At 44.1% G+C, this 23,541-nt stretch overlaps 1 protein-coding gene across 5 annotated transcripts in view; it reads right to left on the bottom strand.

Annotated features, from left to right (window-relative positions):
- Nucleotides 1-23,209, bottom strand: part of ATAT1 (alpha tubulin acetyltransferase 1) — a 35,903-nt gene extending 12,694 nt beyond the window's left edge. For 3 of the 5 annotated variants that reach the window (XR_014491681.1, XM_083356039.1, XM_083356040.1), the window contains exons 1-9: nt 22,569-23,209; nt 20,181-20,241; nt 18,852-18,943; nt 17,819-17,879; nt 15,873-15,986; nt 14,526-14,627; nt 13,639-13,684; nt 10,884-10,955; nt 8,347-8,566 (exon numbers count right to left, since the gene is read on the bottom strand). Coding sequence is in view for 3 of the 5 variants with exons in the window: in XM_083356039.1 (XP_083212165.1) it covers nt 8,347-8,566; nt 10,884-10,955; nt 13,639-13,684; nt 14,526-14,627; nt 15,873-15,986; nt 17,819-17,879; nt 18,852-18,943; nt 20,181-20,241; nt 22,569-22,678 (878 nt within the window). In the remaining 2 variants the exon portion in view is untranslated. Of the gene's footprint in view, nt 1-4,554; nt 4,738-8,346; nt 8,567-10,883; nt 10,956-13,638; nt 13,685-14,525; nt 14,628-15,872; nt 15,987-17,818; nt 17,880-18,851; nt 18,944-20,180; nt 20,242-22,568 lie in introns of those variants that run through there. The other 2 variants (XR_014491682.1, XM_083356041.1) reach the window with 2 other exon arrangements.
- Between the last annotated feature and the right edge of the window lie 332 nt (nt 23,210-23,541).

Raw genomic sequence — 23,541 nt, 5'->3', positions numbered from 1 at the left:
CCCCCAGAAACAAGCGCAAGCCTGAAGGGGAGGCGTCCACTCACGTCCATCTTCTTTTCCTCCCCCCCCCCGCGAGCTTGCGATACCCCTCATGGCCCTCAATTGCCTCCCTCCTGGGGCTTGAGAGATTTCCCCCTCTCCCCTTCCTGATGTGCAATGCAAAGGGGAAAGCAAAGCGGCCAGACAGCGCGCGCCCTCCCCGAGGATTCATCCTGTGGCAGCAGGTGGGAATCGAGGCCCACGTTTGTTTTCCTGATGCGCGCCAGGGCAGGTGAAGCCATCAGAATGCGGGTGTGGAGGGAAAAATGCGCCTGATTCCCTCCCCCCCACACTGTTGGCAACTCCGTACAGCTGGCCATGACCTCCACCGACTGAAGCCCATTGGCAGAGGTTGGGGCCGGCCGTATGGAATCACCAATTGATCCGTATGGCCAGCCCTGACCTCCGCAAGTGGAAAGTGAGGGAGATTGCCAGGAGCACGAATCAGCGCGTGCTGAGAAATGCTGATCTTGCGCTGCTGCAATCTCCCTCGCTCGGTTTCAGTTTGCCTTGCTGCAAGAGAAAGCAAGCTGAAACCGAGCGAGGGAGATTGCCAGGAACGCAAATCGGCCGATCTCATGCTGCTGCAATCTCCCTCGCTCGGTTTCAGCTTGCCTTGCTGCAAGAGAAAGCAAGCTGAAACCGAGCGAGGGAGATTGCCAGGAACGTGAATCGGCCGATCTCGCATTCCTGGCAAACTCCCTCGCTCAGTTTCAGCTTGCTTTCTGCAAGAGAAAGCCGGGCCGCAGGGCCGCCTCCGCGGGTGCTGCTCTAGCGTGGAGAGGGAGAGGCCGGTCCCCATTCAGCCTGCCAGCCCTGGGAGAGCCCCACGCGAGTGGCTCACCGGCCGCCGAATCCTGGCTTTCGAGCAGGAGCAGCCTTCCCTGCTTGCCCTTAGTAGGCGCCAGGAGCAGCCACCACCACCCACCCCACTTTTCACAAGTCCTGCTATCCTGCCGCCTCAGGTTTCCAGCAGCGGGAGGCTCTGGGACGAGGGTCTGTTGGGGGTGAAGGAGTTGGGGCTGCTCTGGCAGGCCGCTTCTGTGGCAGTGGGGCATGCTGGTGCCGTGCGCTGCGCTCCGCTGCGGGGGCCGCCCTGGGAAAGGTGGAAGCGCAGCTGTAGTCCGGGACGGTCAACCGCTCGGAGCCCTGTCTGGCAGGCTTTGTGCCTCCGTCCCCCAAGAGCAGCTATTTGTGAGTTGCTAGCGTGAGCTTCCCTGAGTGCCGGATCTCCCCCCACCCGGGACTCCGGCCACATCTGCAGAAGGCGAGTGGGGCAAAGGGTGCTTTGGTGCATCTTCCATCCCTCCTGTGTGAAGGGCGCCTTCCTGCCCTGCGGTCCACAGCAGCATTGTTGGCTTGTGTGGATTGACTCTGAGCGAATACGAGGTGTTTCTGTTGCTGGAATAAAGCTTATTAAATGAGCTAGGAACTTCCAAGTAACATTGATAGATCTTCCCCAACTTTCCTCCGGTGCTTCATAAAGAGTTAAGTGGGCATCAGTTTTCTTGGTAAAAATGGAGAGAGAGAAGGAGAAAGAAAGGGAGGGAAATGGAGAGAGGGAGAAATAGAGAGAGGGCGAGAAAGAGAAAGAGGGAGAGAGAAAGAGGGAGAGAGACAAGGAGAAAGAAAGGGAGGGAAATAGAGGGAGAGGGAGAAAGGGAGAAAGAGGGAAAGAGAGAAAAATAAAGAGGGAGAGAAAGGGAGAGGGAGAGAAAGGGAGAGAGAGGAGAGAGAAAGAGGGAGGGGGAGAGAGGGAGAGAAAGAGAAGGAGAGAGAGAAATTAAATTAGTAATATGGTTGTTAAGTGAGTCTGGTTTCCCCACTAACTTTGCTTGTCAGAAGGTTGAAAAAAGCAATCACATGACCCTGGAACAATGTGACCATCATAAATATGAATCAGTTGCCAAGCATCTGAATGTAAATCACATGACCCTGGGGATGCTGCAATGGTCATAAGTGTGAAAAATGGCCATAAATCACTTTTTTCAGTGCCGTCGTAACTTTGAACAGTCACTAAGTGGATTGTTGTAAGTCGAGGACTACCTGTACTTTATCATTTTTTTCCCTTTTTTTTTGGTCAAGTTTTTGACACCTTGCTGGGCGACTGGAGGTACTCGGACATTGCCTTGTCCTAAAAGTGGTACAATGGATGAAAAGGTTGAAAAGCCCTGCCTTAAAGTAGTCACTCGGTCCCAGCTTTCTCTAATCCCAGTTTCTTTCCCTTGGTCAGGAACTGTGTATCTAAATCTAAATTAAATCTTAGCCACTTTGCCTAACGCTGCCCTCTCATACGTGTTTTTCTCATTTGCATGGTTCAGTTTTGAATCAGAGATCCTGTGAAGATTCATTTTTACACCTTTTCCTAAACAGAGGGTCTTTTATCTTCAATCCGAACACCTGCCGAAAACCAGTATATACATACTAAACCTCACTGAAATATTAATATTACAGTAGCTCAATGACAGTTTGCAAAGCTTTCAATTACTCTCTTCTTAATTTTTTTTCTCCCATTCAAAATCTACTGAGAAATAATCCTTTGAGATCTTAAGAGGGTCTATCTTACCCCCCGTAGATAGGGCTCGCAACTTGGGGGTCCTCCTAGATTCACGGCTCACCTTGGAAGATCATATAGGAGCCGTGACTAGGGGGGCCTTTGCACAGGTTCGCCTGGTGCGTCAGTTGCGGCCCTATCTTAGCCGGGATGATCTGTGCACGGTCACTCATGCGCTCGTGTCCTCTCGTCTGGACTACTGCAACGCTCTCTACATGGGGCTGCCCTTGAGGACCACTCGGAAGCTCCAACTGGTACAGAATGCAGCCGCGAGAGTGGTGTTGGGAGTCTCCCGATACTCCCACGTTACACCTCTGCTCCGTGAGCTGCATTGGTTGCCAGTTGTCTTCCGGGTGAGATTCAAGGTACTGGTAACGGTATTCAAAGCACTCCATGGCATGGGGCCGGAGTACCTCAGGGAACATCTGCTGCCGGCATCAAGCTCCCTGCGCCCTGTGCGTTCCCACAGAGAGGGCCTCCTCAGGGTGCCACCGATCAGAGAATGTCGATTGGTGGCCCCCAGGGGGAGATCCTTCTCTGTGGGCGCTCCGGAGCTGTGGAATCAGCTACCGGTAGAGCTCCGGATGGCGCCCGATCTTCGCTCCTTTCGCCGCGATCTCAAGACATTTTTGTTTGTACAAGCCGGCCTAGCCTGAGGGGGAGTGTTGGGGTTGTTTTATTTTTTGTTTTTTAATTTTTCTGGGGGTTTTTAGCGTTGTATCATATTGTTTTTAACTAGGGCAATTGTTTAATCTGTTTTTAATGTTTGTATTGGTTATTTTATTCTGCCCTGTGAACCGCCCTGAGTCCTCAGGGAGAAGGGCGGTATATAAATGTTATTAAATTAAATTAAATTAAAATTAAATTATCTCAGGGGTCTTCAAACTTGGCCCTTTTATGACTTGTGGACGTCAACTCCCAGAATTCCTCAGCCAGCATGCCTGGCTGAGGAATTCTGGGAGTTGAAGTCCACAAGTCATGAAAGGGCCAAGTTTGAAGACCCCTGGTCTATCTGCACTATTAACAACCAGGAAAACACAGGCAGCTTTCTGAACTGCTACATATTCTCTGAATCCATTTACTAGAAACAACAACACACGTACCAAAGCCTCTACTGACTCACATTCAACTCTCTGAAAGAACAACATACATTATCTTCAAGATCTAAAGCCAACACTAGAATTGGCCCAAACCCACAGAGTTGTTAATAGTATCGGTACTAATTAAACCTTTTCTGTAAAAACCATCTGGCCCACGTCGGATACAGTATAAGAGTATTCCTTTGGCTACCAGGCCCCCCCAAAAGGAGAATCCTTATTATGTAGTCCAACAATCATTTATGGCTGGCAACTAATTTACCCTCTTCTTCTTTGGGTTCCAGATTTCCCTTCTGGGCATTTGTGATCTGTTTCAATTTTTATGGTTCTTGCTCTTTTGTTTTAATCTAAGGCACCCAGAATCATCCGGACTTGGGCGCCCTCTAGTTTAGCCTAGTTTAGATTAAATTAAATTAAGTTAGTCATAGCGCCTGGACTGGCACAATCCATGCCCTTGCAGGCATCAGTTTGTATTACTGTAATGCTAGATAATGAGTCAGCACTGATCATTTCGCAGCTGTAAACTTAAAACATTTTGGAACTAAAGCATATCTTCATAAATAGCTGGATCTAAAGGGCAAATAAATCAAGTAGGGAGAATCTGCTCTTCCAAACTGCAATTATGTTCCTTTTCTTAAGCACTTTTGCAATTGTTGATATTTTAAAAAGTGAAAGCTATACACACATTATACGTTATATAAATAAACCCACTTCCTTATAGGCTTAGGCCCATTCTTATAGGCCAGGGGTTGGCAACCTCGGCTCTTTTATGACTCGTGGACTTCAACTCCCAGAATTCCTGAGCCAGCAGTGCTGGCTCAGGAATTCTGGGAGTTGAAGTCCACGAGTCATAAAAGAGCCAAGGTTGCCTACCTCTGTTATAGGCTGTACCCATAAAGCTTATTAAAAAGAAGAGGATGAACAAACTAGATGAAAATCAAATCTTGCTGATAAAAAGTGCTCAAGACACAAGGAGAGAGGCCCAATGGTTGGGGAGACAAATCAGAGACCGGCAATCAATGGCTGTTCTCCGAGCGATTCAAGGAGCTGGCAGTGCGAAACAGAGGGGCGGGGGGGGGGGGGGGGGAGAGAGAGAGAGAGAGAGAGAGAGAGAGAGAGAGAGAGAGAGAGAGAGAGAGAGAGAGAGAGAGAGAGAGAGAAAAGGAAGGAAGGGGGGGGTTGGATATTAGAAAGAAAAAAGGAGACAGGTTAGATCTCAGACTGAAGAAAAGCATCCGTCCAATTAAAGATAATCGTTTCTCTGCTGAGAAGAATGACATTACCTATAAATTATGGAATCATTACAGATAGTCCTCAACTTACAACCATTCATTTAGTGTCTGTTTGAAGTTACACACTAGAAAAAGGGACTTATGACTGTTTTTCACACTTACAACCATTCCATGATCCCTGTGGCTCATGTTTACGATGGTTGGAGTGTGTGTTTGTGTGTGTGTGTGTGTGTGTGTGTGTGCGAGATGTGATCATCTTTTGTGACCTTCTGAGAAACAAAATCAATGGGGAAGCCAGATTCACTTAACAACTGGGTTACTAACAACTGCAGTGATTCACTTAACAACCGTGACAAGAAAGGTCTTAAAAGGGGGCAAAACCGACAACAATTGTCTCAGCAATAGAAATTGTGGGCTCAATTGTGCCCCTAAGTCGAGGACCAACCATATACCCTTTATGCTGGAGTATTACTACACAGGTAGTCCTCAATTTACGACCTCAATTGGAGATAAGAATTTTGGTCGTAAGTCAAGACGGTTGTTAAATCGAGGCAACCACGTGACCTGATCCATTATTACAACTGTGTTTGCTGTGGTCGTTAAATGAATCACGACGTTAAGTCCAAATCCATTCTCTCTGAATGGGCATTTTTCCAGCAAAAAAAAATTGCAAGTTGTAGTCATGTGATCCTGCAACCAGCTGTAAATGTGAGACAGCTGCCAAGCACTAGAACTGCGATCACTTGACTATGGGGGTGGAGGTGACATTTTACAACAGCCACAAGTATTCTATGCACTGTGTAGCCTTACTTTCCAAGGTTGTCGTAACTCCGAATGGTAATTAGATATCCAGTCATAAGTCAAGGACTACCTGTACTTTAGTGATAGCAATAATCACAAAAACAGTCAATTTGATAGTTGTTTCTGATTTCTTAGATCAGAAGTCCCCAACCTTTTGGCACCAGGGACCAGTTCCGTGGAGAGAAATTTTTCCACGGACCGGAGGACGTGAAGTTTTGTGTGCTGCCTGTATCCCGCAGATGGGGCTTTGCTTCTTTGTGCAGACCGGCTGTTGGCATGCCGCGGCCTAATCCTGATCCACGGACCGGCGGTTGGGGACCCATGTCTTAGATTACTAATCTTGTCCGGTTTTGCCTATTCTACTCTTGAAGGACTATCATTTGTATGGCAATTTAGAGAAGCAATAATAAAGGTGAAATGCAAAGGAAATAGCAGGATTCATACATTGCGTTCAGAGGTTTGCTCGACTGCAGCTCAGTGTGCTGTGTAAACACAGTCAATTATAGTTCATTCAATAAGCCAAACTTAAGCCACGAGCAATGTGTGAATGAAGTCAGTGGTTCTCAAGAGAAGCAACTGCACTAGAAACAAAAAATTACACGGAAACAGATTTAGGTCACTCTATTAAAATAGGCTTTGTTTAAACAGATTAATAAATCTGGGTCACCAAAATGGCCAGCTTCCAAGCTGGTATTGCATATTGGACAAATACAGAAGTGATTTCCAATCCTGGATTTGCCAAATGCAACAAGAAAGTATATTTGCAACTTGGTATCCTCCAAAAACATGGGTTGACATGTGCCATCATTCTCAGCCAAAGCAGCCAAATGTTCCTATTGCTGAGGATTATGAAAAACTAACATCTGAAGAATTTTAGCTGTGATTTGTTCTCCAAGATTGTTTCAATATACGGTAATTTCTGAATGTTTTGTTACCAAACTAAACATTTGAAGGATGTCAACTTGGACTTTGGTGAAAGTATTTTTCCTAAAGAGCCTTTCACATCTTCCAACATCTAATATGCTTCCTCCCAGCATTAAAGCCATTACAGCAGGGGTGTCAAACTCGCAACATCACATGACGTGTCACAAAGTATTGCGACTTTTTTTTCCATTGTCGGCAATGGGTTGGGTGCGGTTTTGGCATGACGCATCCGGGCTGTGGGCTGGCAGTTTGACACCCCTGCATTACAGCACGCAACTGCAGGCCCATTGCCGAACAAGCCTTCTAAATCTGTTTAAAAAATCCTTGGAATATGTTCAAGTGTAAAGTGTTGGCATCCAGTCTTCACACGGTGAAGTAAACCATTAACAGCCACCACAGACAGAATGTAAATAGTAAAGTTTTTAGTATGAACTAAGAATTATTAAAAAAAAACATGCAAAATGGCACATGCAATGCAACAGACAGCTGAAAGATGTACAGAATGACAACGGGTTCAATGATGTGTCCAAATTCTGCGCTCAAAAGTTACACTTATTGAATAAGTCACGGTATATTGCCCTTTTCACTTCAGCTAAATAAAAGTAAGTGAAAATGGAGAGATCTGAGGTTCGGTGGCATTGATTTCACTTCTTTTAAGCCAAAGATTCCCTGTGGTCCTCCATTATCTTTGCTGCTATCCTGGTTCACAGGACTACCTAAGCCAGGGGTCCCCAATCCTGGGCTGTAGCCCGTTTAGAACTGGGCTCCAGAAGCGGCAGGTGTGCACATGCACAGCTCCATTTGTGCAAGCAGCGGGTGAGCGCATGCATACGCGCTCAGCTCCATTTGCCCTGAGCGGCGGGCACACGTGCCCACCAATTATACAAATGGAGCTGTGTGCACTTGCTCACCCACTGCTCGCACTGAACAATCCCTTCCCCTTCCCCCACTGGTCTGCAAAGCTGGAAAGGTTGGGGTGTGCATCCCCCCCTCGAGCCCATAGCTGTTTGTGCATGCGTACAGGGGCAAACAGGAATGCTAGCCCAGGGCGGGTGTCGGCAGCCTGTTTGCACATGCGTCACTAGCCTGGGCAGTTTGCATGGACGTTCGGGCACGTGCACAACGCCTACGCATGCACAAACAGGGCTGCTCGTGCTGCACCAGTGTGTGTGGCCCCACGCGCATGTGTACGCCCATCAATTTTGAAGCTGCTTCCCTCCGGTCCTCGAGCCCGGAAAGGTTGGAGACCTCTGCATTAGGCAACAAGAAGAAACTGAACCGGAAAGATAATTCAACCGTTATTTGGCCATTAAAAGTTCACCCTTCCTCCTTGTGCTTTTAAGTTAGCATTGAAGGATTTCTGTATGGGACTGGAAGCAGGAGGAGTAAATGCAGCTTGCATCCATAGCATTTATGTGTCTACTAGAGCAGTGGCCCCTGACCTTTTGGGCACCAGGAACCGGTTCCGTGGAGAGAGGTTTTTCCACTGGACTTGAGGTGGTTTGGTTTTGTGTGCTGCCTGCAGCCCGACGATGGGACTTTGCTTGTTTGCGCGGCCCATTTTCTGCCATGCTGCGGACCGGTGCTGGTCCATGGACCGGGGGTGGGGGAGCCCTGTACTACTAGAGGATCAGTATTGCAACATCCCATTAGCCCTCTGAGTAAAATAGAACTCTCCAGAATCCTTCTCCTTTCCTACCTGGTTCTCCGCCTCTGTGAAAGCAAGTTACCCGGATCACCATTGATCAGATGTTGGGCAGCTGCACGTGGGGGACAGAGACGCAAGTTCTTCAGCAACTCTTGCTCGTTGAGAAAAGGTTTGAGGCAGCCTCGCACTGGAGAATTCCCCACGCTGCTAGAGCGGGTCAGTGCCCGAGACTGGTTGAAGGGCCAAGGTGGCTCAGTCTCTTCCTTCAAGACTACAAGAAAGAGTAAATAAACAAAAGGGAAAATACAATTCAGTTCTCAACCAGACTTAATATAACCTAGAATAGGGGTCCTCAAACTTGGCTCCTTTCAGACTTGTGGACTTCAACTCCCAGAATTCCTCAGCCAGGCATGCTGGCTGAGGAATTCTGGAAGTTGAAGTCCACAAGTCTGAAAGGGGCCAGGTTTGAGGACCCCTGACCTAGTAGATAGAAGAGTTAGCACGCAGAAATTTACAGAAATAAGACTACTGCCTAAGTAGACTTAGACTTAGCTGACTTAACATAACCTAGTAGACAGAAGAAGGACCTGTCTGCTAATCTAAATCTTACTGTCTGATTAGTTGTGGTAGAATAATAGTGTAGGGTCACAAGAGGGAAGGGCTCCTTCCCGGAAGACAAAGAGACAGCGGAGTTTGGAATGTCTGGTAGGCAGGAAAAGGGTGAAGGCAGACCCTCTCTAGCAGTTCACAGAGTGCATCTAATAGTTATGCAAATAGTTGCTTTAGTCTGGCAAGATTCTGTCTGTAGGTGAACAATAAAGAAATCTGAAGCCGGCACATTTTAAAGTTGGTAACGAAGTCTAGGCAAAATGTTACAAATTAGTATAACAGCTCTTCCTAGAAAACGCCAATTCAGTTCTCTCTGATTCCTGCGTAGTCGACACACAGGATTGAGATTCTTCCTAACTGGAGGCAGTTTTAGATACCTTTTGGACACCAAATAGCATTCCCATCCCAATCCGGATTGTTTCATCTAACAGAAACAGAATGCGGCCACGAGAGCAATTTGGGGTGCTTCAAGCATGGTGTCAAGTTTCCGACGACGGATTGAGCTCTTCAAAGGACTCTTGAGGCATTGTTTACCTTAAAAGTCTTTTATTAGAGCCCTATAACATCGGCAGAGCTTGCTAGGGAAGCTGGAATCTGAATTCCCCTCCCCTTAGCACAATATATTAAACACAATTCTCCTCCTTTTCATTGCTGTCATTAATCACATTCTCCAATTGATTTGAAGGGTCAGTTTTCCCTTCTGTTAGACAACCTGCCAAATTCTTCTCTTCTCTTATTTCAAGACAGCCTTGAGAGACAGTCTTCCTCCTCCCACCCAGCAACAATTGATTCTAGCTCTAAAAGTAACATACAAGTTTTAAATATGAAACAGCTGCTTCCATCTTTTGTCAAAGCAAGAACATTAGATGTTAGCAGCGTTGACACATAGTGCATGTAATCCTTTTGCTACCTAAGCTGCATTGGGTGCTGGTTTACTTCCAGATACAATTCAAAGTGTTAGTTATTACTTTGAAAGCCCCCACAGGGCTTGAGGTCGGGCTACCTGAGGATCCATCTCATTCCCATCACATCAGCCCGTCCCACCCAGCCAGCCAGGCTGGGAGGGTATGTTACAGACTCGGCCAGTTAAAGAATTTTGATTGGTGGGGTCCAGGAAGAAAGCCTTCTCTGCCATTGCCCCTGGCCGTTGGAACATTCCCTCCCCAGAGGCGAGGTGGGCCCCCACTCTCCGAGTCTTTCAAAGGAGATGTGGCTCTGCCAACTTGCATGGCGTACAATGGCATGGCATGGGTCCGGAGTACCTCAGGGACCACCTGCTGCCGGCATCAACTTCCCTCCGCCCTGTGCGCTCCCACAGAGAGGGCCTCCTCAGGGTGCCTCCGGTCAGAGAATGTCGGCTGGTGGCCCCCAGGGGGAGGGCCTTCTCTGTGGGCGCTCCGGCTTTATGGAACCAGCTGCCGGTCAAGCTCCGGACGGCACCGGACCTTCGCTCCTTCCGACGCGGTCTGAAGACCCACTTATTTGAACAAGCTGGCCTGGCCTGATGGGGGATGTTAGGGTTTTTAATGGGGTTTTTATACTGTTGTTTTTATCTGGGCGATTATTTAATTCCTTTTAATTTTTGTATTGTCTATTTATATATGCCCTGTTCACCGCCCTGAGTCCTTCGGGAGAAGGGCAGTATACAAATTTAATAAATACAAATACAAATACAATGAGCAGCACAGAATCCTCAGGGCGGTTGACAGCCTAAAGCCTTCTCCTGTCTTTTAACTATTTCATCATTGACTTTATCCGGCTCCTTACAACATTATGCGTGTAGGCTTCTGTCTTATGAACTCAGTGGGCCCCCACCTCCAAAAGTAGATCAAGCTGCTAAAATGGGAGAAGGCGACCAAACAGGAAGCATTTCCACAAAGCTGTAAGCTAAATATCAGCTCAGTTTTAGGCACTGATTTACCTGAATTGTCTCAAAAAGCTCAAACCCATTTTTCCAGTTAAGAATGAACACTGCTTACATTCTCGATCTGACAGCGAATATGGCTTTATGTCTCCCTCGGGGCGTTTTAGAGGCAGCTTTCTTGCTGGAGCTGCAACAACAAGAGGGTAAAAAAAAACCAAACAAACGAGTATTTGTGGTTGTGGTAGGAAAGTAATCCCCAAAATACCATCCAGAAATATTAGTTTCCATTATCATGAGACAGTATGTTTCAAGAATCACATTGTGCAGAATGGCCATTCAAAATTATGTGGAGGTATGAGAAGACAGACCCCAATAAATGAGTCTAAAATTGCAGAGCATTAATTCTGAACAGCGAAGTGAAAGAGCAGAAGTAATGTTACAGTCGTTGAAAGACTTCCATCACGCGAGCTAGGCAATTTATTCTGCAAACCACAGAAACCATGTTGTCATTAAATGAAGGAACGGCCCTGACCAGAACGTTGAACTCATTTAATGCAACATTTCTAGATACTGAAAATTATTTAAGCACCGAGAGCCTAAAGCTAATTGACAAGAGAAATTCTGAGGCTGAGGCAGAAAGAATATAAAAGACCTCTTATAACTGTTTTTGCCTTGCACCATTTTTGATTATTTATCAAAGGGGATAAGACAAATTCTAGAGTAGGGGTCCCCAAGCCCCAGTCCATGGACCGGTACCAGTCTGTGGTCCATTAGGAAATGGGCTGCGTGAGTGGCGGGAGAGCATAATGAAGTTTTATTTTATGGGATTGAGCACACAAAACCAATCTCCTCCCTCTCTGGTCCGTGAAGCCCAAAAGGTTGGGGACCCGTTCTAGAGGATACAGCAATAGTGTGCAGCTCTAATAGTCTGTTGGTTGTTTCGAGATGTTTTTGATTGTGGCAGTGTTATTCTTTGCATAGCTTGTGTTGCAGTGGGTTGAGCAGTGAGGCCCTTTTTGATAATTTGGATGGGTATGCATTTTGTTGGAAGATGTTGTGTAGAAGTTCTGTTTCCTTTTTCTGGTGTCCTGGGCTGTCGCAACGCATCTGTACTCATCCGAATAATGTTTTTACACAGCTCCCTGGTGGGACGTTGGGTTGTTAATTTGATAACGGAGCACTTGGTTAGCGTGGGTTGTTTTTCTCAACACGCATGTCTAACTTGCCACTGTTATTTATGCTGATGAGGATATCTAGAACGGATAGCTGTCTTCTTGTTTTCTTCTTCTCTTGAGATTTTTATTCCTTTAAAGGTGTTGTTTTACGTGGTCTTCTCTAGTTGTTCTTTTTGTTTTGACAAAGATGTTGTCTACAAACAGAACTGGATCCATACTTTTGGCTGTATGTGTGAGAGCGCTCTAGTGTCTAGATCAAGGGTAGGCAACCTTGGCTCTTTTACGACATGTGGACTTCAGCATCCAGAATTCCTGAGTCAGCCATGCTGACTCAGGAATTCTGGGAGTTGAAGTCCACTAGTCATAAAAGGGCAAAGGTTGTCTACCCCTGGTCTAGATGCTGCATTACAGTCTCTGCTATGAGTCCTCAGAGTAGTGATCCTATGGGTGTTCCTCTGATTGGTTGATGTATTTGTCCATTTGTTTTCAGGTTTTATATCCAAAATGGTATTTTCAGACAAGACTATGCTGAACAAAGACTGGGAGAACATCATATAATATTTTAAGAGACATTTAGTCCATTCTTAGTAGTAACATGTATCATCCTATTATTACACAAATGACAGTACTTATGTAATTTGCACCATGCACATAATTATATCCTTTCTATGGTGACATCATGTGTATGATATTAGGTCACCTACTACATGCCTGTTTAAATCATATTCTTATTTGTCTTTATTTCAGACCAAGACAGTACTTATGGTTTCAAAGAATAAGTACTCTATGATTAAACAAAAGCTATGAAAGGAATGCAGGATATTCATGATCTACAGAAGAAATAATTTACTATGTTAGGTTTAATTTTGACTAACCATTCATTATTGTCAGTTTAAGTCATTCATGGTTTCCCCATTCTGAACCTAATAAACTCCCTTGATCAGTGATCTGCTCATACAAAAAAATTAAAAATTGTACAACCGTATCTCATGAAAAAATGGAATATGGCAGATAAACTGGAATTTTCTGCTACATTTAATTTTTCACAAGCTGCATCTTTGCATCCTCACTACAGAAGAACCAACAGCTGCAAAATCAGAGGTTCAGAGAAAACCTTAATGCAGCAATAGAAATAAATGCACTGAAGTTAGTCCTCAAATGGCAGACGCAATGGAGCGGGCCCATTAAGTAGTAAAGGTTATAAAAGAATTTCATCACGTGACTGTAGGATGCTGCAAACAGTCATAAATGTGGCTGTGTAGCCGAGCGCCCAAAGTGTAGTCACATGACTGCGGGGAGCAGCCTGACTGATGGAATAGTGGATTTGCACGTTAAGTCCCCTTTTTCAGATAAGTCGTAACTCTGAATGGTTGCTAAACAACCAAACATAAATTGAGACCACATGTGCCTTCTCAACTTTCTCAAGCACACCGTATCTCACAACTCCAGAAGATCTATTTATTTGTTATGTAGCATGCACTGTTTATAAGATAACAATGTAATCCAATTTCTCCCAGTCTAGTGCCCTGCAAATGTTTTGGATATCGGCTTTCAACATTTCTAGGCCACACAGCCAACAGCTGTTGCAGTATGTCTTCATAACTCTGAAATCAGAAATCTCCTTGTTTAAAACACTTTGTGCAAGATGAGACAACTCCAAATGGATATAGCCAGATATTTATATCACTGACTCACCATGCTGATGGCTGAAAAAGCCCTGGAAAATTACAAAATTATTCACCTGAAACAGAAAAAAAAACCGTTAAATAAACCAGTCTGATTCCACTATCCATTTCAAATTACTGTTACTGTATTACTGTTTTTAATCTGGGCATGGGTTTAATCTTTTTTAATTTTTGTATTGTCTTTTTTATATGCCCTGTGAACCGCCCTGAGTCCCTACCAAGGAGAAGGGCGGTATACAAATTAAATAAAACTAAACTAAACTAAACTAAATGTCCCCTGAAGCAGAAATTACACCATTCTTGGGTTTTTTTTTCTGCCATTAATTTGAAGATTTGTTTCTCCTCACTAGATAGAAAAACATTTTTAAAAGGAAAATGACAGTTCAGAGATAGGCCAATATGCTCTGCATGCAGAAGATGCCGGGTTAAATTCTCAGCGTATGTACAGTATTGTAAAAGCTTTGGAAGGTCACAGTACAGCCTTTTAATTTTTTCAAATGGTAATTAAAATACGAAATTCTTAAATCCAGGTTCACCTCCTTCAAACATTTGACTCAGGCCACTTCTACATAATGCGTTCATTTAAACTGCATGGCAATCCTCTTTAAAATAGTTAACTGAAAAATCAGTACAGTATTTTTATTGTCCCTTATTAAGTTATTAACCAGTTACATCACTTTTTCCACAGCTCACGTCTTTAAAATGTTGAAAATCAGCATTACAAAAACCACACGGTGTCCACTTAACCTTGGAGGATTTTGTACTTTTTGTAAGCAGAATGTCCAAGTTGTATGTCTTTGTGGTCCTGGTTCAAAAGGACAACAAAGTACAAACACACAGATGACAAAACAATACTATGAGGCGAGAGCGGCCTTTGTTTTGAAGAAGATGGCTCACCTGGGGGATTGTGTCACTGAGGCTATAGTGTTTCCGTAGGAAGCACAGAAGTTTTTCTGATGGCCGGTCGATTGCCAACTGATAGGGCTCTACTCGCTCTCGCTGAGGGAATAAAAAAAGAAAGAAGTTCTCTGCAATTTACTTCTCTGGGGGAAAATAAGATTTAGACACAGATTTTATTATTTTATCTTTCACGATTGGACCAGTTTATATCTGACCCGAAAAGAGGGGGAGGGGAGCAACTGAACCTTAGCTTTGCAGGCTGTTCTCTTCCCAGGCTGCTATTTCTAGCTAACAATTTCAGCTCAGAAATAAATAATCAGACAATGGCTCTAAGATATCAGTTTTGACAGCTTGAAATGTTTATATACAGGTAGTCCTTGACATATGATCACAATTGAGGCCATTTCCAGTGCTAAGCAACACACTTAAGTGAGTTTTGCCCCGTTTTTATGACCTTACTTGCCACAGCTGTTAAGTGAATCGCTGCAGTTCTTAAGTTAGTAAAACAGTTCTTAAATGAATCTGTCTTCCCCATGGACTTTTGTCAGCAGTTCGCAAAAGGTGATCACATGACACTACAACCATCATAAATACATGCCAGTTGCCAAGCATTTAAATTTTGATCATGTGACTGCGGGGATGCTGTAACAGTCATAAGTGTGAAAAACAGTCATAAGTCCCTTTTTTCCCCATGCAACTATAACCATCAATAAACAAATGACTGTTAGTCAAGGAATACTTGTATTAAAATGTACAATGTCCAGGTACAAGCAACCTTTTGTTAACCTTCCTAAAACCAATTTCCCAAATAAAAGTAAAAAATATAGTAGCCATGATTAGAGAATAGCGAAAATGCCTCTTGCCTAAAAGATCTACGTTATGAAGCAAGCTTTTACTCAAAACAGAGTCCATGTGCTGCACAAACCTTTCCTCAGTCCCATGTCCTTCAACCTGGCTAGTTGAAGGATTCATTTCCTCTTAAAGAGTCTCTCCCAAATTTGGGACTTCCAGATACACTGGAACGACAAAGCCCCAAATTCCCAGCCATCACATGAATTACGAGATTGGCATTTCCTACAGATCTGGAAGGCAGCAAGCTAAGGGGTAGGTTACTGGAGTCACATTAATTCTTGTTTGACAGAGCTTTGGCATTTCAGAAATCTTTCCAATCCTTCCGGGATTGTGACAGCTCTATGTCCATGCCTCTATCCTGCAGGTTTAATATTGCTATGGGGAGGTTTGGCCTTGTCTGTGAAGCAAGTGGTAACAATGAAATACAGTGGCTTAATCCAAGTTAGGAAAATCATTTCTTGGATTACGCAACTGCGAAAAAGAAGGCTGCACCTGCAGCATGTAATGGAAGAGCTCCTTGCCATAGCCGTGCCGTTGAAGAGACTCGTGAATGTAGAAATCCAGCACGCAGAGAGGTTCCACTTCATTGTGGGCCCCTTGACGGTCCTGCAAAAAACAAGACAGAGTGTCTTCTATGTTAAAACAGCTCAGATGTCTCTGAACCAGGCATTCTGACGCATGCTAACTTTTCCTGCGCTTTTCAAAAGAACCTCAGGTTTGAATCCCAATCTTTGGACTGTTTGCTCAAACCAGTAATTTAAATGCTGGTTAGCATTCAAGAACAAGGTTCAAGGTTGACTCAGCCTTCCATCCTTCCGAGGTAGGTAAAATGAGGACCCAGATTGTTGGGGGCAATTAAGCTGACTTTGTAATAATGCCGCTTGGGGTGTGTGTGAAAGCCCTAATAAGCAGGCATATACATAGAATGAAGGCTACTGCTAAGCTTGTAAGCCGCCCTGAGTCTTCGGAGAAGGGCGGGATATAAATGGAATTAAAATAAATAAAATAAAATAAACATTAGGCCTGGTGAACTGCAATTTTTATTCTCCTTCAACTCACCAGTCCTTAAGAGTTTCCCAGAGTCATTGGGTCTGCCCTCGCAAAGTCATTTAAGGCTTTTTCTTAGGAATATTCTTAACAATTTTTGGCACCTGGGCATTACTAAATTTACCCTTTCTAAAAAGACACATAACACCACAGAGGTATAATAAAACCAAGGACAATAGTACTTTATTTCCAAATACTGAAATAAAGCAGCTTAATTTATATTTTAACAATCCATTGCAGCCATGGTAAGCAGAATTTAGGGCAAAAATCTAAAGATGAAGAACCCTCAGGATACAAATTGTGGAAGCCTCGGTCAAAAGCAAATAGTATGTTCGACTCATGAAATTTTTTATATTCCACAAATAGCAGATTGTTAAAGGGGGGAGGAATTTATTCTGCAAGCAAGAAAAGGATTATTTCACCTTCTGTGCCTCAAGTTAGAGCAAACAGAGTAAACTGCAGCTAAATCAGTGCAAGAGTGACTGCATAACGTACTATTGTAAGATTCATTTTTTAAAAAGCATTTCAGCTGTTCTTCACTGATTTCAAACTGTCAACGCTGCTAACATCAGATGTTTTTGCTTTGACAACATATGGAGATGCAACCATTTTCTTTCTTATGTTTTACTCTTAGAATTAAAATTAGAATTAGATGATACTGGTGGGGGGAGGAGGAGGAATGTGCATGGGAGTTTAGTCAGACATAACAATACTGTAACTAGTGTGTGTGAGCCAAGGTTAATGAAATAAGAGATGATAAGAATTGGTGGTTGGAGAACTGGAGGGAAAGCCTGTATTTCAAAAAAAATGGAGAATGTAATTTTTGACTGTTAATTAGAGGGGGGAATTGTGCTTTGATACTATATGCTCAGTGGACAGGAATTCAAATTTTGGCTATGGGGTGCCGATGTTATGCTTCTTGAATAAAGATTCTTTAAGGTAAACAATGCCTCTAAGTTCTTTGAAGAGTTTTATCTGACGGAACTATGACACAAACACTACAGTATTCACCAAGATACATTATTTGATTTTTTTTATTGTTGGAATTAGTTTAAGCATAACAAGAAGCAATGGCTCAGTGAATGAACTGCAACAAGCTTTGCCCCTGAGCCCCTAAACTAGGAGTGTCAAACAAATAGAGATTTTATTCTTATTTTATGCTTATTCTTATCATCTCTTAGAGTACGCCTCAAATAAATCAGTGTGGAAATATACCAGTACCAGTATAATTTAAAACTTCCTGGATCATAAAGATGGAAGGGATCTTGGAGATCTACTAGTTTAACTTCCCAATCAGAACTTGCACTGATCCTGTTCGGGAACCAAGCATCCTTTTCTACTAGTAGCAAAAATTCCATGTATCAAGGGTGATCCCCTCCCCGTGTACTTACCAAAACAAAGAGTTTTTTATAACCAACCTTGAGGAAGCCAATTATAACCCCTTTCCCAGTCCTGAAATCAGTAAAAAAAAAGACAGAAAGCTTTATTTTATGTATTTATCAATCAAATTTATATAGCTGCCCATCTTACAAAAAGTGAGATTTTCTTCAGGGAAAGATTAAAAGCGGTAAATATTCAGCAAATATTCTGTAGAATATCTATCTAGATCTGCGAAATTTAGATAAAACTTGACCAAAGATTGATCCTAACACAAAGGATTGCGACAACACCAGTTTGTCAAAAGCATTTTGGCATACAGCTAGGGTAAAGCATGATACTGCAATGGGCACTGACATAGGGAGTACCACTGCAGCTGAACAAAGTTTTTTGGAGAAGCTGCAATGCAACTCTGTTTTGCAGTGCTCTTTGCGATATCGTGCTTTATTCTAGCGATGAGAAAAATATTCAAGAAATTAAGATTAGATATATAGCAGATGCTCCCTTCACAAAAGTATCCTTTGACTGCCATGCAACTCTATATGCCAAGGCTTCTTGCAGTACTTTGCACCTTTAAAATGATAAATGAATTCATGTGGATTTAGGCTACATAGCAAAGAGGATTCTACCAACTGTGAGCTTCTAAAAGCAAAATGAGCCAAAACAAGAATGAGTTTTGACAACATTCCCATTTTGTCTTCATAAGCCTGACAAAATTTTCTCAAAAAAAAACAACAAAACCCTGTTTCACTACTCAAAGTTGCTTATGAGTCTGCTGACCCACAATTTGAAAAGCTTTGCTCTATGCATTTATCTGGAAATCAATCCTTCCAAACTAAGCAAACGTTACTTCCCAACAGGCAGACTGTATATAGCAGGGGTCTTCAAACTTGGCCCTTTTATGACTTGTGGACTTCAGCTCCCAGAATTCCTCAGCCATGCCTGGCTGAGGAATTCTGGCAGTTGGAAGTCCACAAGTCATAAAGGGGCCAAGTTTGAAGACACCTGCTATATAGAATCCAAATTCTTTTTTGCTATGACACTCACATTTTTGCTTCACTGTCTTTCAGGATGTAGAGCACATGGCGGTTGGTTTGCATCCGTGAGACACTGGTGATTGGAGCTGGCAGATTCTGGGCCTGAAATCAAGGAGATATGAGTTTTGGTCAGAATGATGGAAGAGGGTAGGAAGAGAAGATGCAATTACATGATAGGCATCTGAAATAATGCTTAGAGAGAAGAATATACTCTTTGCCTCATCTATTCCTCATCTCCTCATTTAGCCTGCGTATCCTGGGATCTATACACCAATCACAGCACCCTGAACCAAGAGGAATGAAGATAGCTCTCAACTTGCAGCCATTCGTTTAGTAACCGTTCATTTACAATGGCAATGAAAAAAGTCACTTACAACCATTTTTCACACGACCATTGCATCCCCATGGTCACAGGATCAGAATTTGGATGCTTGTCAACTAGTCCATCTTTATGACAGTTGCAGTGTCCTGGGATCATGTGATCACTTTTTGCAACCTTCTGACAAGCAAAGTCAATGGGGAAGCCAGATTTACTTAACAACTGTGATATTAACTTAACAACTGCAGCAATTCACTTAACAACTGTGACAAGAAAGATCATAAAATGGGACAAAACTCACTTAACAACTGTCTCAGCAATATAAATTTTGGGCTCAATTGTGCTCATAAGTCAAGGACTTCCTATATGTGAAACTGGGCCAGGGGTAGGCAACCTTGGCTCTTTCATGACTTGTGGATTTCAACTCCCAGAATTCCTGAGCCTGTATGGCTCAGCTTAGAAACCTCTCCCTTTCCCCTCAGCATGGCTGGCTCAGGAATTCTGGGAGTTGAAGTCCACGAGTCATAAAAGAGCCAAGGTTGCCTACCCCTGAACTAGGCTGAAACTGCTCTAACTAAAGATTCAGAGGCATGTTAAGTAGAGAAGATAAAAATCCAGAAATCCTCTGGGGGAGGTAGATAAAAAGGAAACAAGTCATTAAGAAAATATAGGAAAAAATGTCATCTCAACTGGAAAAAGGAAATTGGGCTTGAGCACATGGAAAAAATGCTAATTTTGGGAAATAAAAAGTCCTGAAGCCTGCCTATTTCTTATGTTGTTTTTGGATCCAGATCCACACATCCTAGTTCAAAAGGATGTGTGTGTTAATTGTCTCTTAATGTTTGGACCAGATGAGCAGGATCACATTTGGCAAAGCAATAGCTAGCTCTTCCTTGATTCTGATTGGATTTGTACTCTAGCTCAATCAATGAGCTAATTTAGAAAATTCAGCCCAATAGTTTGTTGCTATCTCTACTTCTTCCAAAAATATAACTGAGTCTTTAACAAACACTAACTTACCTTGGCAGAGGCTTTACCCATCTCATCTATGATCTTCATGAGTTGTTGCTGCATATCAACTCTGGTAAAACAAAACATGGAGTAACAATCGGAAAGGCAAAAATAAAACAAGAACAAAATGGTTGTCCACTTTTTTTAAAAAATGGATAATTTGATGCATCAGAGATACAATACAATCCAGGACTGATTTCTATATATACAGTGTGTGTGTGTGTGTGTGTGTGTGTGTGTGTGTGTGTGGCACTTTTGGATTCAACACAAGATGGCTTCAAGTGATTGTCCTATCTGACACATGAGCTGAGTTTATGTGCCACAGCAAACCAGAATTCATATACAGATATATATATATATATATCCAAAAAACCCCAAGCAAGTTAATTTCTTATTAAGACTGGTGAAAAAGGGGATTTTGACCTCTGAATCTTTCTTCCTTTACCAGCAGCACTGAACTGCATTCATACTTACTTTACCTTGTGCAACATTTCGCTGGGGTGGAAGAGGAGGAGGTTGTAGCTTAGTTTTAAAGATACAACATATCAAGTTAAAATTGAGCTGGAGGTTTAAGACATAGGAGCAGGGCTTTTTTTCTCATAGAATGCCCAGAACGGAGTTCCGGCACCTTTTTTGGATGGAACCCTGTAGGGTAGGCAAGGTGGGTTGTATGACATGTGTGAGTTCCGGCACCTTTTTCTTTTACAAAAAAAGCACTGCATAGGAGTATCTATCTACAAGGTGTGAAATACATCTATCTATGTAGTCCTTAGTGGGCATAGCAGTTAATACATCAGTCTAGAATCCAGAAAGCCTGTGAGTTCTACTCCCACCTGAGGAACAAAGCCAGCCAGGTGACCTTGAGCCAGTCGCTTTCTCTCAACCCCAGGAAGAAGGCAGCAATGGCAAACCACTTCTGACATCCTGCTGATCCAGGCCAAGGCCAGGAATCAACAAAGCCTCAAAGGCAAAACACACGCACACAAACGTGGTCCTCAAAGACTCATCATTTTGATGGTGCAGAATCAATCAGTCATAGAAACAGTGTGGAGACAGTCCCAAATCCCTTTATTTTCCGTCCAACTCTTTCATTCACGCATCTCTATTTTTCTGTGGGTGCTTCGGAGCACCGGAAGGATACCGGGGGGTGGGGGAATATTGCATGAGACCCCCAACATAATGTATTCGCCTACCCACCCCTTTCGAACCATCTACCTTTCCACTCATGAGCTAGCTCTACGTTTAGCCCACAGGTCTGCAACCCGCGGCTCTGGAGCCGCATGCGGCTCTTTCAGCCGTCTCCTGCGGCTCCCAGTCCTCTGCCATGTGCAGTCCAAAAAAAAAGTGGGACTAAAAAAGTTCAACCAATCAATTCAAATATGCAGGGTAGGTGCATATCTCGCCTTGTCTCCACTCTTCAGTCAAACCCTGTCCCGCACATGTGTGCGCATGCGCACACGTTTTTTGCGGCTCCCAGTTTTTCCTTTTGTGAGGGAACCGGTTCCGAGTGGCTCTTTCACTGTTTCAGGTTGCTGACCCCTGGTTTAGCCAGTTTAACTTTTTTTTTTTTTAAATCTCATTTATATCCCGCCCTTCTCCGAAGACTCAGGGCGGCTTACAATCTAAGCACAAACCAATGTGCTTAGCAATAGCCTTCATTCTATGTATATGCCTGCTTATTATTAGGGCTTTCGCCCCCCCCCCCAGCGGCATTATTACAAAGTCAGCTTTATTATTACAATTATTACAAAGTCCTCATTTTACCTACCTCGGAAGGATGGAAGGCTGAGTCAACCTTGAGCCTGGTGGGACTCGAACCTGCACTAATTGCAGGCAGCTGGTGTTACTTAAGGAGGCATTAGCCCACTGCTCCACCAAGGCTCTTTTGCTCAACAACAGACCGCTGTGTGCGTGTGTATGCGTGTTTGTGTCCCCCCCCAAATTTCTTATGTTTCAGTCTATGACCCTTTCTTGCCCTCCTGAACCCAAATCTGCCTTCAGTGGCCTTCTTCTGTTTAGTGCAGGGGTCATCAAACCTGGCCCTTTTATGACTTGTGGACTTCAACTCCCAGAATTCCTCAGCCAGCGTGGCTGGCTGAGGAATTCTGGGAGTTGAAGTCCACAAGTCATAAAAGGGCCAAGTTTGAAGACCCCTGGTTTAGTGAGTGGCGGCCGCAGAGCGACCCCCCACACACTTCCCCTCTCCCCCTCCCGGCCTCCAAAGGCCGCCCAGCTGCTGCTCGGGCTCTTTGTGAGCCTCGAGACAGCCGGGGAGATCGGAGGAAGGCGTGACGCGCGCGCCGGCCAGACAGGAGAGACGGAGCTTCCCATGATGCCCCGGGACAACGCTTAGGAATGCAAAGCTTTCCCCGGAGGCTGCCTTGCCGCCAACGTTACCTGTGAGCCGCGCCGAGCCCGGCTCCCTTTCTGCCCGACGGCTGCAAGCGCTGATCCACCGTCGTGATCCGCTCGCCGAAGAGCAGGTCCACGTCGAAAGGGAACTCCATACTTTCGGCATCCGGGTCTTTTTCTTTCTTCTATGTCTTCTACGACTTCCGCCTAACGACGCAGGGGCGGCCCGGCCGTCTCGGAGCGACGGCCCGCGCTCGGCTCCGCCTTTAGCAACCGAGCCGCCAAACTCGCCTAGCAACAGGCTCGCTCCAGCGACCGCGCCTCTCCGCCTGGCCTGGAGGAGGGCGCGCGCCGCGCGCGCCTGCGCGCGTGGAACCCCGGGGGAGCTTCGAAACGGCCGTTGGCTCGATGGTTAAAAAAATCGGTGCAAGTTTCGAAAGGCAGCCAGGAGGGGAATCTGAAAGAGAGTGGAACGCAGCGGTGGGGGTGGGGGTGGGGGAAAAGGGAGGATGAGGCGGCTCAATTCTCTATGCGTACATTGAGCGGTGAAAGAATGTGGATAGGAGCTGTGTCGTGCCGGTCACCCGCTCTCCTGCTTAACATTTTAAAAGCGAAGGTCTCGTTGACGCGGTGTGAATGCGTTCCTTTGTTTTCTGCATCTCTTCAGTTCCAGACTGCGGACGGCCTCGCCCACGACGGCTGTCAATGTTCCATTGAAAGTTCAATTCGCCGCTTAGCGAAATAATGAGTCGTTTTCTTTATTTCTAGCCCGCCATTATTATTATTATTATTATTATTATTATTATTATTATTATTATTATTATTATTATTATTATTATTATTATTATTATTATTATTATTTATTTATTTATTTATTATTATTATTATTATTTATTTTACAAATAACTCAAGCGGTTGAACGTATATAATACTTTTTGATTTGATTTTATTAAATTTATATGCCGCCCTTCTCCCTGAGGACTCAGGGTGGCTCACAACAATAAAAATTAAAAAAAAC

This window comes from Vipera ursinii (assembly GCF_947247035.1).
Source record: "Vipera ursinii genome assembly, chromosome: 2".
Classification (NCBI taxonomy): Eukaryota; Metazoa; Chordata; class Lepidosauria; order Squamata; family Viperidae; genus Vipera; species Vipera ursinii.
This window is presented reverse-complemented; position numbering and strand designations above follow the sequence as displayed.